General features: G+C 41.7%; 2 protein-coding genes across 20 annotated transcripts in view; one reads left to right on the forward strand and one right to left on the reverse strand.

Moving 5' to 3' along the window:
* ST7L (suppression of tumorigenicity 7 like) overlaps positions 1–15,577 on the forward strand; it is a 135,573-nt gene extending 119,996 nt beyond the window's left edge. For all 6 annotated transcript variants that reach the window (XM_089917934.1, XM_089917939.1, XM_089917938.1 and 3 more), the window contains one exon: positions 1–15,577. This exon is cut by the window's left edge. The gene's annotated coding sequence lies outside the window, so the exon portion shown is untranslated.
* The window catches only part of CTTNBP2NL (CTTNBP2 N-terminal like), a 68,050-nt gene continuing 63,628 nt past the window's right edge, over positions 15,412–19,833 (reverse strand). For all 14 annotated transcript variants that reach the window (XM_089917913.1, XM_089917904.1, XM_089917877.1 and 11 more), the window contains one exon: positions 15,412–19,557. In XM_089917913.1, coding sequence (XP_089774039.1) covers positions 18,076–19,557 — 1,482 coding nt within the window. In that variant the 3' untranslated portion in view covers positions 15,412–18,075. The remainder of the gene's footprint in view (positions 19,558–19,833) is intronic.

Genomic DNA, 19,833 nt, shown 5'->3' on the forward strand with positions numbered 1-19,833 from the left:
CACTACACTGTGCACCAGGAACTAATAGAGTGTTGTAGGTCAATTATACTTCAAAAACAAATAGACAAACAAACAAACAAGCAAACTCATAGAAAAAGAGATCAGACTTGTGGTTACCAGAGGTATATGGTGGAGGGAATTGGATGAAGGTGGTCAAAAGGTACAAGCTTCCTGTTATAAGATAGATAGTAGGGATGTAATCTACAACAGGATAAATTAACACTGCTGTGTGTTATATATGAAAGTTGTTAAGAGTGTAAATAATAAGAGTTCTCATCACCAGGAAAATTTTTTTTTCCCTATTTCTTTAATTTTGTGTCTATATGAGATGACGGATGTTCATTAACCTTATTGTGGTAATCATTTCATGATGTATGTAAGTCAGATCATTATGCTGTACACCTTAAACTTATATGGTGCTGTATGTCAATTATATCTCAACAAAACTGGAAGAAAAAAACAACAAAACCCAAAACCAAAAAGCAGACAAAACCCCAGAATGGTCTGGGGTATTTCAAAACAGTTAACTTTTTCCTCCCCCTGCTGGAAGCATGAGAAGATTTTTCTCCGATAATCACTGTAAGAATCTGGTGGAGCTCCTAAAAATAAAACTCACAAAAGTGTGAGAGGGTCCCTCTGACTGGGTCCCCCCAGAGTCTTTAATTTCCATACTTGTTTCAGGACCCCGTTTCCACCTGGTTTTCTCTCTTGTTTTTAACCTGTTTTTTTTCATTCAACATAATTATTTTGTGATTCATTCATACTGTTGCATGTGTTGATCATTCATTCTTTTTATGGCTGAGTGGTATTGTATGGATATACCACAGTTTATTCATCCATTCACTTGTTGGTAGATATTAGGGGAATTTCTAGTTTTTTGCTATTACACATTGAACATTATTTTACAACTTTGGCATAGACACGTACTTATATTTCTTTGGGATAAATACCTAGAAGTAGAATGGCTGAATCATATGGTAGGTAAGTGTATATTTAATTCTTAAGGAAACTACCAAACTATTTTTCAAATTGGTTGTACCATTTATACTCCTATGAGCAGTTCCAGTTGCTCCACTTCCTCATCAACACTTAATATGGAAGGTCATTTTAATTTTACCCCTTCTAAAAGGTGTGTAGTGATATCTCATTGTGGTTTTAATTTACATTTTCCTAATGACTAACAATGTTGAGTATCTTTCCAATTACTTATTTGCCTCTTGTATGTCTTCTTTTTTGAAGTATCTTGTAGAACATTTTCCCCATTTTTATTGGGTTGTTTTCTTACTATAGAGTTTTGAGAGTTCATTGTATATTTAGGATGTCAGTCCTTTATTAGATATGTGATTTGAAAATATATTTTTCTAGTCAATGACTTGTCTTTCCATTCTCTTAATAGTGTCTTTCAAAGAGCAGAAGTTTTAAATTTTGATAATGTTCCAACTTATCAATTTGTTCTTTATGGATGGTACTTTTGGCATCATATTAAGAAATCTTTGCCTAGCCTGAGGTCACAAAGATATTATCCTGTTTTTTCTACAGATTTTATAGTTGTAGGTTTTACATTTAGATGTACAATATATCTTGAGATAATCTTTATATATGGTATGAGGTATGGATCAAATTTTAGTTTTTGCATGTGGATGGATATCCAATTGCTCCAGAACAATTTGTTGAAAAGACTATACTTTCTTTATTGAACTGCTTTTGCACCTTTGTCAGAATCACCTGATTACATATTCAAGGGTCTATTTCTAGCGTTTCTATTCTGTTCCATTGATCTGCTTATTTTTATGCCAATACTACTCTGTCTTAATTAATGTAGTTTTATAAGAAATCTTAAAGTCAGGTAGTGGCATTTTCCAGTTTTGCTCTTACCACTCAAAGTTGTTTTGACTATGTTACTTTCTTTGTATTTCTGTAAACATTTTAGAATTATCACTTTTTACAAAAAAGCCTGTTGAGATTTTGATTGGGATTGCATTAAATCTGTTGATCAATTTGGGGAGAACTGGCATCTTAGCAACATTGTCTTCTGATTCCTGAAAACAGTATGTCTCTCCATTTATTTAAGCCTTTTTCAACTTCTCTCAGCAATGTTTTGTCATTTTCAATGTATAAGTCTTGTGCATTTTTGGTCAGCTTTATCCTTAAGTATTTCATATTGTTGATGCTATTATAAATGGTACTGTTTATTACTATTTCCATTGCTAGTAAAAAGACAATTGATCTATTCTGCAACCTTGATAAATTCACTTATTAGTTTTGGTAGTGTTTTTAAGAAAAATAGACTCCATTAGATTTTCGACAATTATATTTTCTGCAAAGACAGTTTTACTCCTCCCTTTCTAATCTGAATACCTTTATTTCTTTTTCTTGCTTTACTGCACTGGCTAGTACCTCCAATATATTTGAATAGAAAAGTGGTAAAAGTGGGTATTAATGCCCTATTCCTAATCTTAGGGGAAAACTGTTTAGTCTTTTATGATTAAATTTGATATAAGCTGTAGGTTTTTTCTTTGATGTCCACTATCAGGTCAAGGAAGTTCCCCTCTATTTCTGGCTTGCTGAGTTTTTATCTGAAATGTATGTTGGATTTTGTCAAATTCTTTTTCTGAATCTATTATTTTCACTAAAGATCTGCATTTATTTTCCTCAAAGCCAAATACTTTGACATTTTACCAATTGTCTCAGACGTTGGATTTCAATAGCCACATTTCAAAAATCTGTTTTTTTTCCCTTGAGAGTAAACTGTATTAAAGTTACTTTCCAGAAAATATATTCAGTAAATATGATAATGTAGTAACAAACTTGGGCTCATAAGCCTTTGAAAATTTTGAGTAATCTTCAATGATGTTGATCAGGAAATTCTTTCACTGATGGAATCACTTCTCTCATCTCCAGAACCGTATCGCCTGGGAATATTGACATGATCATATAGTTTTTCTTTTTTGAATTGTTAATATGGTGAATTACATTGATTGGTTTTCTAATGTCAAGCCAACCTTGAATTCCTGAGATAAACACAAGTTGGTCATTATGTATTATCTTTTTATATATTATTGCATTTGATTTGTTAAAATGTTGTTAAGATTTTTTGGCATGTTTGTTCATGAGGGAAGTTGGTTTGTATCTTTCTTTGTCATGTTACTGCTTGGTCTTATAGGGTGAGTTGGGAAGTGATCCAATCTCTTCAGTATTCTGGAGAAGTTTCTGTAGAATTAGTATTTTGTTTCTTTGAATGTTTGTAGGGTTCATTAATAAAACCATCTGTGCCTGGAGTTTCTTCTGTGGGAAAGTTTTAAACGAAGTCAATTTCTTTAATATGTGCGGGGCTATTCAGATTACCTATTTCTTCTTGAGTGAGCTTTGCTAATTGGTGTCTTTCAAGGAATTTGTTCATTTCATATGTTATTAAATGTATTGATATAAAATTATTTACAATATTCCCTTTAATAACTGTGCAATCTGTAGTGATGGCACCTCTCCTTCCTGATATTGGCCATTTGTGTCTTTTCTATTTTATTCCTAATTATTCTGGTTAGAGTTTTATCAATTTTATTGATCTTAAAGAACCAGCTTCTGGTTTCATTGATTTTCCCCTATTGTTTTTGTTTTCCATTTCATTGATTTCTGTTCTGATCTTTGTAATTCCTTTTCCTCTGCTTACTTATTTCTACTTTCTTAATTGACTTTAATGCTTTTTTTCTTTTTTAATGTAGACTTTTAATGTTATAAATTTCCCTATAAGTGCTGCTTTATCTGCATCCCACAAATATTGATACATTGTGTTTTAATTTTCATTCATATACAAATATTTTCTAATTTCCTCTTTGATTTCTTTATTGACCCATGGACTATTTAGAACTGTGTTATTTTCCAAATATTTGGGGATTCCCTAGAGACCTTTCTGTTATTAATTTAATTCCATTGTAGTCAGAGAACATGCTTTCTGTGACATAAATCCTTTCAAACTTACTGAGACATTTTATTTTTTTTAATTATTTAAATTTTTTTATTTATTTAATTTATTTATTTTTGGCTGTGTTGGGTCTTCATTGCTGCACACAGGCTTTCTCTAGTTGTGGCGAGTGGGGGCTACTCTTCTTTGAGGTGCATGGGCTTCTCATTTTGGTGGCTTCTCTTGTTGTGGAGCACAGGCTCTAGGCATGCGGGCTTCAGTAGTTGTGGCACGTGGGCTCAGTAGTTGTAGCTCGTGGGCTCCAGAGCACAGGCTCAGTTGTTGTGGTGCACGGACTTAGTTGCTCTGCAGCATGTGGGATCTTCCCAGACCAGGGCTCGAGCCCACGTCCCTTGCACTGGCAGGTGGATTCTTTTTTTTTTTTTTTTTTTTGCGGTACACGGGCCTCTCACTGCTGTGGCCTCTCCCATTGTGGAGCACAGGTTCCGGATGTGCAGACTCAGTGGCCATGGCTCACGGGCCTAGCCGCTGTGCGGCATGTGGGATCTTCCCAGACCGGGGCATGAACCCGTGTCCCCTGCATCGGTAGGTGGACTGTCAACCACTGTGCCACCAGGGAAGCCCTACTGAGACATTTTAATGGTCTATCATAGTGAATGTTCTTGTGCACTAACAAAAAAATACATGTATTCTGCTCCATTTGGTTGGAGTATTCTATAACAATTTACCCTATTTCTGTCTTTCTATTTAAAGTGGATTTCTTGTAGGCAGCGTATATTTGGGTCTTGCTTTTTTTACACAATATGACAATCTCTGCCTTTAATTGGGTTGTTCAGACCATTTACATTTTAGGTGGTTATTGAGATTGTTGGTTTTCAGTCAACAATCTTACTATTCTTCTATCATTTGTTCTTTGCTCTCCTTTCCCCTTTTTCTTTGTTTTGGATTATTTTTTATTCCATTTTTTTTCACTGATAACAATTTATTATAATCCATTGGCAGCACACAGATATTAATGAAACCAGAACTATGTCTACAAAGAAGTGGGCAATGATATGTAGCCATTCTGTGGGGAACTGTGTGTACTTAATCATCATCACATTTTATTAATTTCTTGATCCCTTGCTTGTGCTGCTCAGTATCTTTCCGCAGGGGCTAAATCTCCTTTATGTGATGAGTGATCTCATCTTCATGGTGTTTCTTCAAGGTTGACAGTTGTTCTCTAGTCTGTGCTTGGAGTTATCCTTCCTCTTCAGCCTGTTCTCTCTTTCCAAAGGCCCCAAGGGTCTCCTGGATGGCATCCACACCAGGATGGAAATTTTCTGACCCTTTGGGGCTGAGACCGTTGAGAGTTGAAGCTTAGGGCTTGCGTAGTTCTGATGTTCCACATGCTGAGCAGCATCTGCGTCCATACCGCCATGACTGACCTTGTTGTCAGTGCAGCCCCTCTCCAGTCACGCTATGTCTTCGGTTTTATGTCCTTTGTTTTGTTTTGTTTCTTGGCGGTTGCTTTAGGGCGTACAGTATGCAACTTTAACTTATCATGTACTTCTTTCATATATTATACTGATTCACGATAGTATAAGAATCTTACTTCCATTTCTTCTCTCTCAGCCTTTGTGCTATTGTTGTCATACATTTTCTACATATTTTATACACCCCACAATTCATTGTTATAAAATTGTAAAGAGATTTAAAGAATAAGAAAAACAATCTTTGAAATTTACCCACATAGTTACCATTTCTAGTGCTCTTCATTTTCCCTTCCTTGTACAGCTAATGGAATTTGTATTTCTATACTGCAGGTTTGCTGGTGATAAGTTCTTTCAGACTGTGCATGTTTGAGAAAAGTCTCTATTTTGCCTTTGTTTTGAAAGGTATTTTCACCAGGTATAGAATTCTAGGTTGACAGTTTTTTCCTCAGTACTCTAAAGCTATCACTCCACTGTCTTCAGGATTGTATTGTTATCAAAGAGAATTCTGCTGTAATTCTTATCCTTGTTCATCTGTATAGAATATGGTCTTTTACCTCTGCTTGTTTTGAAGGTTTCCTCTTTGTCACTGGTTTTAAACAATTTGATTATGATAGTCCTTGGTGTACTTTCCTGTGCTTGGGGTTCTCATTTTCATCAAATTTGGAAAAATTTGGCCATTATTTGTTCAAATATTTTCCTTCAGGGACTTCAGTTATATAATGTGACTTGAATTTGTCCCAAAGCTCACTGATATTCTGTTCACTGTTAAAAATCTTTATGTTCTATGTTTCATTATGAATGGTTTTTATTGGTATTTTTTCAACTATTCCTTCCATACTGTGTAATCTGCTATTAATACCATCCAATGTTTTTTTCCATCTCAGATAGTGTGGTTTTCATTTCTAGAAGTTTGAGCTATGTCTTTGCTTTATCTTTCATGTCTCAAATTAACAAACTGAATCTTTCCTCTATCTCCTTGAACATAAGGAATACAGTTATAATAGCTGTTTTAATATAATTATATACTAATTCTACTACTGTGTCATTTTTCATTAATTTTCAATTGATTGCTTTTTCTCCTAATTATGGGCCCAATTTTTCTGCTTCTTTGTGTGCCTGGTAATTTTTGATTAGATGCTAGATATTGTGATTTGAACCTTTTTTTAAATATAATTTTTTAAAAATTTTATTTATTTTTGGCTGTGTTGGGTCTTCGTTGCTGCACGCAGGCTTTCTCTAGCTGTGGCAAGTGGGGGCTGCTCTTCGTTGCGGTGTGTACTCTTCTCATCGCGGTGACTTCTCTTGTTGTGGAGCACAGGCCCTAGGCGTGTGGGCTTCAGTAGTTGTGGCTTGCGGGCTCTAGCGCACAGGCTCAGCGGTTGTGGCACACGGGCTTAGTTGCTCCTCGGCATGTGGGATCTTCCTGGACCAGGGCTCGAACCTGTTTTCCCTGCGTTGGCAGGTGATTCTTAACCAGTGTGCCACCAGGGAAATCCCTTTTTTTTTTTTTTTGTAGCCATGCTGTGTGGCATATGGAATCTTAGTTCCCTGACCAGGGATTGAACCCATGCTCCTTGTAGTGGAAGCGTGGAATCTTAACCACTGGACCACCAGGGAATTCCCTGATTTTAGCTTTTTGGGTACAGATATTTTTGTTTTCCTATACAAATTCTTGAGCTTTGTTCTGGGATGCAGTCATTTGCAAATAGTTTGACCCTTTTTTAGTTTTTCTTTTAAACTTTTTTTTTAAGGTGGGAGCAGAGCAGCACTTAGGTTAATTTTGGCCCACTATAGAGACAAAGCCTTCTGAATGAATACTCTATCCCATGTTCCATGAATTATGAGATTTGTCATTCTGGTTAGTGAGAATGAAAGCTATGCACAGTCCCAGGAGAGCTCTGAGTATTGTTCCCTCTAATCCTTTCGGGTGGCTCTCATTGGCTTTTGGGCATTTCTTCACATGCATATGTTGATTAGTACTTAGTTGAAGACCCCAGAGGAATCCTTTGAGGATCTCAGGACCTCTCTCTCATTGCATCTCTCTTGTCTACAATACTCTTATCTTCCGACTCTCAGCTTTATCTCCTGTACTTAGGGAGATTGCCAGGCCTACCTTGATTCCCCTTTCACTGCTGGGTCAATCATACGACTCACTTCATTTGTTTTCCATCTCTATCCTTTGTTGCCTGATGTCCAATCTCTTGAAAATTGTTGTTTAGTATATTTTGCTCAGTGTTTAGTTGTTTTAGATGGGAGAACAAATCCAGTCCCTATTATTCCATCTTGGTCAGAAGCAGAATTCTCTAAAATTTTAAAAAACATATCTTTTGACTCCATACTCTAATCTTTGTATTTATGGTGCATTTATAATTGTGTTTACTGCATTACTGAATATTTTCCTGACAAAAGAGAAATTTTGTTTTGACTAGCATTGATGAGAAATTAATTGCCCACTTATAATTTTACACATCTAATAATTGGAAGAATTTTCTAGAGACCAGCTTCTGGCTTCATACATTTAAAACATTGTTTGTCCTCCATTTCCCATTTTACTTTTAGGACCAGGTTCTATAAGGTATATTTATATCAATACAACCTTTGGTGCTTCTCCTTCACGTCATTATGCAAGGTGAGGCAGCACAATGCTTGATAGGACCACTCCTGGAAGCCATTTCTACACTGGGATGGCTAGTAAAAACTCAGCTATACACGAAAGTGACTGCAAACCACATAAATATATTTTACTCAAAAAATAACCCCGTATTCAATTTACCTTTAGCTAAATTCTCAAAATGCTGTGGCCACCACTCCAAGGTCACCCAACATGGGGGAAAGTGTGATATAGATGCCACCGTGAAAAGAGACAGCAGTCTTAACTGACTACAGTTAAAATACTTACTTTTGCAAATTTTATAAAAACATATGACCATATGAACACACTGCTTGGGCCCTTCATGTTTGGAAGGGGCTGTGCCAATCATGGTCCTTGAAGCTTAACTTCATGGTAAGTCTGCCTCTGCTCATGATGCCTCTTTGGTTCAGGCTCCCAGTGATCCACCAAATAGAGTCCAAATTCTTCTCCTGGGCAGACTGGGCCCTTTCCTGAACCCATTTACTTCTCCAGATCCACACTCCCACCCAGACTTCTCACCACGCTGGTTGGCAACTTGGTGCATTGCATACATTTTTCTCATTACCTGGAATACCCTTAATTGCCTTCTTTTCCTGGGAGCATCTACCCCTCCTTCAAGAGCAGATTGAGTGTCATTTCCTCCGTGAGACCATTCCTGACTCCACTGGGGATTGTGTCACCACAGCTTATTCCTATTTTTATCTTTTTGATTCTTCACTCTTTTCAGAAGCAGAGGAAAGCTTCATTCTTTGATTGAAGAATGGAGAGGTGTGAGTTAGTGCTCCTGAGTACAAGATCTCCCTGAAAGGCCTTCAGCGGGGCTGTTTTATAAGGATCTTGTCAGAGGCAGGAGGATGGAATTCTGGGCAGTCTGGCACAGCTGTGCTGCCCCTGACACTCACTCCAGGTCACAGTGCCGGGTGTGTGTCCCTGCACACAGCCTGCCGCCGCCATCTTGAATTGCAGTGTGTGCCGGGCATCTCTGCACACGACCCGCCGAGCTGAAGTGTCAGGCACAGCCATTTTGCTGAAGTGCTGGGGGACAAGGCCTCTGCACTCGGCACCCTATGAGCAAGTGAAACTGGTGTCAGGACTTACTGAAGCTCGGGTTCTTTATGTCTCATGAAGAAGGAATTCGGCGAGAGGTAAGAAGTAGATTTACTAAGGGGACACACACTCCATAGAATGTGGTCCGTCTCAAAAGGCTTGAGAGCGGCCTCCTATTTTTATTATAGTCCGCATAATACCGTGTTTCGCATTGTCTCTCCCACCAGCATTTAAAGCCCCCAAGGCCCTGTAACTTATTTATTTCTCTATCCCAGTGCCTAAGTCAGTGAGTTGCACCTAGTAGGAGCTAATGTATGCGTGTTTGAACGAATGAAATCTCTTTGTTTTCCTCCCACAGAGTGCTGGCTCTTGCTCACTTATTTGTCTTATTAAGGTTTTTGTTTGTTTCAGCATAAACAGTATAGGAGGAGCAAGACATTTTTGAAGCATACTTAAATGAACGAATGAATATATAAATAAATGTTGATAGAGTCATGACCCCTGTGTAACAAATAGTTATGGATGATCTACTATTAGGAGCTACATAATACTAGTAGCTATCGCTTTCTGAGTGCTTACTTATGCCCTAACTAATTTGGAGTCTTAGATTTGCTCAGTTAAGGCTCGCAATCCTATGAAGCGGTTTCTGGTGTGCTCTGCCCTTCTACTAGTTTGGGCTTCCATCCGTGCCTAAGGCAGGGACTGTGGCTGAGCTCCCGACTAGGCCATCAGGGAGGTGGCAGAGCGCGGATGTGGGGAGGGGACGCACCCCGCCCGTGCTCGCAGGTCTGAAGCTGGTCCCTTCCAGACCGCTGACCCGTCCTTTTCTAAGGAGGTGGGTGTGCGGCTACACCTTGGTGTAGAGAGAATCTTAGCGACTGAAACACCAGGGGGCGCTAGCAATTCAGCTTTCCGATGAAGGGCGGGGCTGCCGTGGCAGCCTCTCAGCTTCCTCTCTGGACTCGCAGCCCTGGAGCCGCCCTTTCGCCCGCTGCTTCTTTTCACAAAGGCTGCAAATCTGCAGACTACTCACCTTGTGCTACGTACTTGCCCGTTTTATCTCATTTAATTCTCACAAAACCCTAAGAGGAAGGTTCTCATATCTTCACTACATTGATGCTGAAATGAAGGCTAGCGAGGTTAATTGACTCGCTCAAGGTTACACAGAGGATGGCAGAGTCCTTGTTCTGAACGACTTTTCTTGCTCCTCCTACTTCTGCATCCCCACGTCCTACGTACATAGATTATACACATACCCCTATCAGCGCAAACCCAGGATCCTTCTCCCTTCTGTTAATTTAAATCCGATGTCTCTAGACACACAGATTTCCCTGCTCTACTGAACTTCATAGGCACTTGGGGCCTCATCACCCACTTGGGGCACCTGCTGCCCAGCACTGCCCTGAGATGTCACATCTGCAAGGCTTGTTCCCCCGTCAGTGTGTAAATTCCAGCCTTTAGCATGAGGCTTCACACAGAGTCAGTGCTTAATAAACATAACCTGAATAAGTGACAGGCAGGCACAGCAAATGTGTGTGTGTGTGTGTGTGTGTCCTTCTCAGTATAGCTCAGGGTCTGCAGAGAGACAGCAACAACAAAAACCTGTTGAAAATATGTGAATGAGGACTTAATAGTTTAACATTACTATTTTGCTCTACCTCCTTTATGTTTGTATCCAGCTGGGACTGAAAACTCCCAGAAGGTAAGGATGAGGAATGTTCGCATGCGTGTGTGTGTGTGTGTGTGTGTGTGTGTGTGTGTAGGGGGGGTACTGGGGGAAACCGAGGAGACTGGGGCAGGGAGCAGAGCTTTTCCCATGGTGAGAATAAGGCTCACATAGAGTATGTGTGTGTGTGTGAGAGAGTGAGAGAGAGATGCCAAGATCTGAGTTAGAGCAGAAGGAAAATGAGCCCTGAATAGGAGCCTTGTGTGTAGCCCTGTGGTGCTGACTCACCAAGACTCAGGAGAGGAAAACACACTAGGGATGAAGAAGGGGCCTGTATGTTGTGGCCACCACCATACCACCCTGAGGACACCCTGTCTGCTCTGAGGCCCAAATGGTCTTGAAAGGCTTTGATTTGGGTTAGGTGGGCTAGGAGTGGGGAGTGGGCACTACAGAGAATGGAGATGGGTAAGTCTTCTGAGAATGCAAAAGACCCTTCCTGGGAGAGCTATGGGTTTGAGTTCAGGTGGGAAAGGAGAAGCACGACGAGGAGGTGTCTCTCCCCATGTATTCAGTCGCCCTCTCCTCCACAGGCAGGTGTGGCAGGTCAGATTCACAAGCGGGGAGGGATAGATGCTCATGGCTTCAGTGGCTTCTTGTCCACACCTGAGGAACAAGACATGCCTTATGAGTAAGTTCTTCCCAGAGCTGATGCTGCAGATGGAGGCATAGCCTGGGAGTAGAAGCTCCACAATCCTCCCCACTCCCAGCCTCACTTCAGCTGTCAAACTGGTTAAGAAACAGGAGGACAGGATTTTTGTGGCAACCAGGATGGCAAGCAGCCCTAGGCCAAAAGGCAGAGGACAAAGCCCAGGTGAACAGGATCAAAGGTCAGACATTGTAGAGCAACAGGTGAGAGGAGGAAGGAGTGCCGAGGGAGCAGCTAGGGCTGGGCTAGGAATTCTGATCCCAAGTCTGCTAGGGAAGGAGTGGGTAGCTGAAGCGGAAAGAGGGAGCCAGACTGACTTTTCAACCCAGGCCTCGTTCTCCTCATCTGTAGTACGAGGGAGCTAGAATCAAGGGTCTCTAAGCTTCCTTCTCGCTCTAACATTTGATGACTCCATGTGTGTAGGCGATCATCCCCCTTTCTCCCTACGAAAGCCCCCACTCCTTCAGTGTCCTGTTCCTAGCTCAAAGTCTCGAAAGAAAGCTAGTGAATCAGTGGATTCATACTTAGGTGTATGACTGACCATAAGCTAATATTCTGAACTCCCCAAATGTATTACATAGTTTTGACTATAGTATGGCCACTGGAAGGAGAGTGGACTTGAAGGCCAAATGGATGAAGGTTTGAATCCCAGCTGTGCCGCTGAATCTCAGCCCTGCTCCGCTGTAGGACCTTGAACAATGTACTGTGCCTCAGTAGGTATTCGTTACTTTATGGGTCAAGCAGGAATAACCTGCCTCTTTTAGTAGTTGAGTTGATTAAATGAAGTAACATATGTAATATACCTGATTGAGAGCTTGGCACCAAATAAAATACTCAGAAAATGTGTCCACCCACCTTTAGAGGACTTAACCATGGCTAGAAAGAACAGAGTCTGAGAGATTAAGGTGCAAGAGGCTTACCAGAGAGAACCCTTGGGATCCATAGGAAGAGAGGGGAGGGGAGGAAAATGAAGGGGCAGGAAAGCCGAGCTGCAACACAGTCTCAGTAGAGGGTTCAGCCAACCCTACAGGGGGTTTTGAAGCTGAGATGTCCCTTCAGAGCTCCCTTGATTTGGGACAAGGAGGCCAGGTCTTTATATTCCATATCAATCAATCTTTAGATATGAACTGCCCATGGATGGAGATGTGACCTTGGTCAAATTGCTTTCTTTCAGTTAAGGCAATTCCTATAAGGGGCTTATAGCCAAGGGCTGTTTCCTGTCAGCATTTTCTGCAGCTAGGAAAATAAATCTTTCATTCCTGAAGGGAGACCTGAGTGTCTGCCATGTTGAATTAGTGAGTAGGACTCTTGTCAGGGATAAGGCCTGTTGCTACACTTCCCAGTAATTTCTCCAAGCCAACCATTTCACAGTGGTCTGCAGAGCCACGAGACCTTCCCCGTGCCCCTCCAGTCTAACAGCAGCACAAGTAGTCACACCACTGGGAGAAAAGGAGAAGGTGCTTCTACATCCCTCCAAGGGAATCACTTGTAGGTGTTCCAGAAGTACCCATTGGATTCTTTTCGAAGCTCGTCTTTTCTCTTTTGCTTATAGAGATTTAGAGGGTAGGAGGGGGACATTTATGTGTAATGCAGCAAGGTCCTTTCTCAACTTGCCTTTTGCCCGTTCCTAGGTCTTCCCTACAAGTTATTTGAGAATGTTTTGCAGAGTGCTGTGGCCTGGGAGCTCCTTCTTATACCAGCCCGAGCCCTTGCAGAGAGCACACCACATTGCTGTCTCCCTGAAACAGGACTCAGCTCTTTTTTTTTTTTTTTTTTTTTTTTTTGTGGTACGCGGGCCTCTCACTGTTGTGGCCTCCCTCTCCCGTTGCGGAGCACAGGCTCCAGACGTGCAGGCTCAGGGGCCATGGCTCACAGGCCCAGCCGCTCCGCGGCATGTGGGATCCTCCCGGACCGGGGCACGAACCTGTGTCCCCTGCATCGGCAGGCGGACTCTCAACCACTGCGCCACCAGGGAAGCCCAGGACTCAGCTCTTGGGGCCCTCTTGTGCCTCTCTCTCTGATCTCATCCTAAGACCAAGACAAGCCAACTGAAACATAATGCAAACACAGGGAGATAGTGCAGAACTCCAGGTAAGTAATGCTTTGGTGAGAGGAGAAAAGATATTTGCTTCTTTTCTAGTTAACTTTTTCCTGCCCACAAAGATCTGTTTTTGCTAGGACCACCTTTAACGACCCTATATGGCATTTAAACCCCACTTGCATTATTCAGTTGTCTCTGGTAGCTTTCTGCGTTGTTGTGCACCCCCCAACCAGAGCGTGAGTACCTTGAGGTTTTCTACGGTAGCCACTTTGGTTTCTGTCTCATCTTAAATATGTAAGAAACATGAGTTGCTTGAGGGGAATTAAAATGTTCTGTTTTTGTTCCATTTACTTGCCCTGATAAAGGTCTCTAGGTTAGGGTGGTGGAGGAGTGGCATGATGTCCTGCAAGGTTTAAGCCTGCCTCATGCTAAGAAGCAGCCCAGGCACTTACCTTGAGCTCCACCTTGGTCTGCTCATCAGAATCTCCAGGGGGAAGGGCCTGGAACTGGCGTCACGAGTGACTCTGGACATTCTCATTTGGGAAGCAGGTAGTGGAAAGAGCAAAGTACTGGGTTTTCAATTCAGGCCCTGTCACTTACTAAGGTCTCTACTACAAATCTGGTCTTCAACTACCTCACGTGCACACTGGGGATGATAACACCTCACAGCACCCTTGTGCAAATTAGTAAGGGAATATGTGTGTGGAATCATTAACATGGTGCTTGGAATCCAAGTAGGCACTCTTGACTCCGAGTATCACTGACATTCTAGCAAAACAGATTCTAGAGCTCAAGACATCTCCTTAGGTTAGAGGCAAGTAAGTTCTTGTGAAAGAACAGGTATGGGCCATGAGGCACTATTTCTCAAAATGTGAGCCTCCGATCACCTGCATCACCTGGCCCCTAGGCCCAATCCCCAGGAATCCTTATTTTTAGCAGGATTCCCTTAAGCACAATAAAGTTTAAGAATCACTACCCCAGTCTCCTTTCTCCTCCTTTACTTGCACCAATGAACTGGCCATTGATATGTGAGCAGATGGGTGGACAGGCTCTCAAGTTTTCGCAACTAGCTTTATATCAATTAAATTAAAATTACTCCTGTGGAACAAACAATGCTCATTGCCTACCTCTGATGCATTATGAAAACACAAACTATTTTGAAGCAGCATTTCTCAAAAGACATTTGAAGCTCTGTTTCAAGGGCTAAGCATCAGAAGCGCTCTTTATAAATCACACACACACACACACACACACACACACACACACATTGACAAGGCGGCATTGCTGAAGTGAGGCTGTTATGAAAAAATGGATATACCCTGTGTTTGTTGAAATGATCATTAATTGGCTTAAATGCTGGGAACTTAGATGTGTAAACATCCACACTGTTTGAACATCTTTTGTACATCAAAGGATTTTCAAGTGCTTTTGTCTGGCTACACTAGCATTTGCTAACAGTGTAGCAGCAACAGCACTGGACTAGGAGACAAGAGATGCATTAGTCATTTGTAAAATGAGAGGGCTGGACAAGATCAGGCGTTCTTAGAGTACATGATTCATGGACGGCGTCAGGGTCTCTGGACACCGTGAAGCCATCAACCAAATTTTGCACATAAGCATATACATTTTTCTGGGGACAGAGTCTAGCAGTTTTTAGATTCTCAAAAGGTCCAGAATCTCCAAATGGTTTAAAAATTACAGACTGGATTATTGTGAAGACTCCTCCCAGCTCTAAGATTCTAAGGAAAACCAATGTCCCAGCTCCTTTTGGGGTCTAACCTGGATGGGTCACTGACTTCGTTTGTTTTTTTAAAGCCAGGAGTGAGTGCTCCCTCTTCACCAATCTGCTCCTTCCCCAACAAAATCGGCCCTGTTGTGCAACATTCTCCATTTCGTACAAACAAGACTATTTTTTGCCCAGACAGTAGGATTTAACTTGTTTTAATGAAGTCTGCTATAAAAACAGGTGAAGACTTCTGCACGGTACATTTGGCTTTACACATGTTAAGGACTAGTTAATGCTTGTGCTATGCATTGCACAGCATTATAATCTGTTGACCAGTAACATAGCTTTTGCAACACGGGTTAAGACCAAAATTGTGAATCACAGAACTTTTACTTAGCACACACACAAGCTATGGCAAACTTAAATACTAACCTATAATACCTAACTGGGTTACTGGATCCACTGCAGTATTGTGCTTATTTATCTCAGAAGATAGGCAACTAGCAAAAATACACATTTCTTTTGCATTTCCCCACCCCCATATTACACTGTAAAAGAAATACATTATTCAGTGCACTTCCTAAGAAATAAACTTCCTTATAGTATCTCTCTCTCTCTATATCTATGCCAAAACAAAAGAAGAGCACAATGCAATTTGTAAGATTACCATTTAAAGCAAAAGGTAATAACACTCTGGGATTATAGCCCCCTCTTCTGCTTAGAAAGTTCAGCTATTTTATCATCCAGTTCATGTGACTATGCACGGGAATAAAACTTAATGCGTGATTGCTCTGGGAAGTTTAAGATAACCCCTTTGTCATTTGGTAGACACGCTGAGGCATTAATAGTATTTTAACTTTTTGATGTATTGTCTTTAGTCAAACCATAAGCTGTGCAGACACCAATATACTCCATAGTCATTTATCTTGATTTCCAGCACTTGCTTTTCCCCCATCAACTCATGTTGGATTAAGAGGAAATAGATTTAAATTATAGCAGGTCAGTGGCTGCTGGATAGATGTTGGCTAGAAAAATGTATGTGAGGACACCAAGGCCTCTTCATCCTTGTGGACACAAAATCATGTACCCACCATGTCTGTGCTGGGTTGCAGACAGTCTTGTTTGGAAGAGAAGAATAGTCATTATACTCTGCGGAGTTTGTTGGCTGTGCTAGCCAACAGGTTGGAAAGTCTGGAGGCTTCTGTCCTCACAAACTTGCTGTGATGGAAATGACCGAAGTTTCTAGAATGAAAGAGGCTGCAGCTTGCGGGCTGAATGCAGCTGCAGAAGTGTTTAACTAGCAGTATTTAAATATTTCTGGATCAGTTCTTGATATTTAAAAATGAGAATGTTTCTCATGAAAATTTGGATTTCATAAAAAATTTTAGGAGCTGGTAACCCGGGTCTAGCATTCTTGCATGGCAACAAGCAGCTGAAACTGAACAGGGGGTGCCCTTTGTAACGGGGCTTGGGCACTTCAGTTTGCTACAGCTCCCACTGCTCCCAGCTGTCATACATCACTTGAGTGACCGACCTGTTTCACTCATTTATATGACCAGTTGAGTTTTGTGACACTGGGTTGGTTTGGCCTTGTCTTCTTTTGATGCTGAAGACCTGATTTCATTTGAAATTTTCCCCTCCTGGTGGACAAGAGTCCTCCTGTGATTGACTGGGTCCCAGCTATAACTAGTTGTTTTAGTAGGTAATCTTAACATGCATTTCTACTCGTCCTTTATGCTATATTGCAAACTCCAAAGATATAATCACACTATTATTTATGTGTTTAAGTGTGTGTATGTTAAACACGTAAAAGGGGTGTTTATCTATACAGATATATGTATACTTCCATTTAGGCAAAAGTTAATTTGGTTCCACAGATAGACACAGAGTGCTGGCAGCTTGGAGAAGAGTGTAACAATTTGCTAAAACCTGTATAATTCTGACTTATAATATTACAAAGACAGTGAACTTTAAGTTATTGCTTTTTCATTACAGAATAAAGATCTCATTCTGTTGCAAAACTTTTATACAGAATGAGTAACCATTTCCTATTCAAGTAATAGCAATCGGAATCAGAAGTTCCTTACACAACAGTAGATGCCTGAAGATATTTTTGAAGGATATGTGATTTCACTGTATTCAAAAACTTACTTATGCAGGAAACTGGGAGCGATGTAATTTTTCAAAAGTACAAGAAAATCAGCACCCCAACTGCTTAATGTTCAGGAGGGTTTCTCAAGGGCTCTATAAAGCTCAGCTTTGTGGCGAGTTCACACCCACCTTTAGGATTCCCATTCTACTTATGCAGCCTTGTTTCTGAACACAAAGCTTGTATTAAAAAACAGTAAAAGATGATTAAAAGCAGTGTTGGATTTAACATTCAGAATTCACAGAGGATCTCATTTTTTGCAGTTAAATGATCCATTTTGTGTTACTGCTGCAGAATCACATTCATATGGCAGTCTCATTTCAGGCACTTTTATAACATGTTCATCTGGAATAAAAAGTCTGCATGAGCCACTTCCACATAATTCAAAATGAGTGTTGAGGGATTCTAGTCCCCAGATAGACAGGAAATCACCACCTGGTACTCAATTAGCTTTCTCCATCATAACACGATGGTGACTGCAAAGCTTAGACATCTTTGAGGTGCCCTTCTAGCTTTAGCACAAAGATGTGAATCATAAAAATCCAAACTACTTAGTTTCTACCTAAAAACAAAAAGGTGAAATACACTAAATGTATTATACAGATAGTTTCAGCTACTATCAAAATAAATAACATGATCTGACTCAATGGTTTGACTCTGAGCTCTTGGATGAAATCTGATGGAATGTCAAACGTGGAGACTCCCTCCTAGGGACTAGCTACTGGTAGGCAAAAGTATCTCAACGTCCTTGCCATTGGCTACGACAGCATTAGAAGAGCAGCTGCTGGCGAGGTCTTCTGTGGTGGTCAAAGAGGATGCCTGGGGATGAGGTTTGGTCAGTGGAGTGGCAGCAGATGGAGAAGGAGTGAGGCCAGGTTTCTTGGGTGGGATGGGTGGAGGGTTTCCTCTCTCAGCTCTGGGGATGGTAGGGGACTTGATCCCTGGAGACAGGGGGCTCAGAGGACTAGACACTTTCCCTGGAGTAGGTGAATGGCTGGTGTCACCTCTTGGGCTGGCAGTGTTGGCCAGATTTCGATAGTCTGTGCCAAAGGGAGAGCTGTTGGGAGACACAGGCTTGATTGGTCCTTGCTGGCTAGTGAATCTGGAGAGCACCTGGGTGACTGTGTTTCGGGCCAGCTGCTTGGCGGCAGAGTTGTCTATGAGGGTTGGGGATAGATCCCTGGATGGAGGGCTCTGTAGACCACTAGCTTGTTGGTCCTGATCTGCTTGGGACTGAAATTTGTGCCGAGCTGCATGGAACCGCTGGTTGATCCCTACTTGGTAGGATGACTGGTAGCCAGGGCTGCTAGCTGATGACCCCAATAAGCGCTTAGTTAGTACTGGTGAAGAGCAAGGAGAGGATGCGAGAGAGGAAGAGGCAGTGCTGCTGGGAGACAGTGAGCTCCCACTGGAAGGGAGGTGACCAGGCGCTAGGACTGGAGTCTCTATTCCCACAGGACACCCACCATTCTCTACTGCTTTCTCTTGGGCCAATCCCACAGGCTTCTCTCGTGGAGGCGCTTGGTTTTCTACACTGCTGCCTGTAATCAGCTCCTTGGTAGTTTGCATTTCTGGGTCAAAATGTCCATTGGTTTTTGCATAAGAGTAAGCAGGAGTGGTGGGACCAGGCAGCCCTGTGGCTGTTACCTTGGCCGTGCTGCTCCCATGGGTTCTTTCTGCCTGAAAACTCTCCGTTTGGCAAAATACAGACACTAGCACAGGTGACTCAGTTGCCGTGCCTTTAGACAGGGTTACTGGTTTCTTCACTTGCGCGCTGGGGCTACTTTGCTGGTGCAAAGCCTCTAGGTCCTTCACTATCTTCTTCAAACTCTCCATCTCTTCTTTCAGAGTTCTGGTCCGGTTCTCTTCTCGGTTCAGCTTTGCTCTCAGTTGTTCCCTTTCAATGTCAAACTCAGACAACTGCTTCTCCACCTGGGCCTCCGTCTGCAAGCCCCGCTTCCTCTCAGCAGCCAGCTCTTCCTCCAGCTTGCTCACCCGGCTCTTCTCCTTCTCTAGTTTCAGGCTCAGCTCTCCCGCCTTCTGGCCCTCCTCGGCGGCCTTGTTGGTGGCCTTCTTGCACTCGCGCACCAGCATGGAGGAGAGCTGCTTGTGGCGGGAGCGCTCCTCTTCCAGCTGACTGGAGAGCTTCTTCTGCTCTTTTTCAAACTTTTTCACTTGGGACTTTTCAAATTCCAACTGCAAAAGAATGCCACCACAATCTTGATTAGAGTAAGGAAACAAAGAGATACTGAAAAACTTATCAAGTAGAATGAATCAAGCTAGCTGTTTTCTGGCACATGGGATTACCATGTGTGCCATGTGCTTACATCAAATATTTAAGTATCAGAACACCTAACATAAAAATGTACACACTACGACTTAATCTTCCTTTGATGATTTAGGAGGCACTTCTAGTTCTTATTGTCTCAGGGTTATTAGTGGGAATCTGAATCATCATTGTGTTTTATGTTA

The sequence above is a fragment of the Delphinapterus leucas genome, chromosome 1, assembly GCF_059928025.1.
Source record: "Delphinapterus leucas isolate spDelLeu-1000000601 "Yukka" chromosome 1, BTC_Dleu_Yukka2, whole genome shotgun sequence".
NCBI lineage: Eukaryota > Metazoa > Chordata > Mammalia > Artiodactyla > Monodontidae > Delphinapterus > Delphinapterus leucas.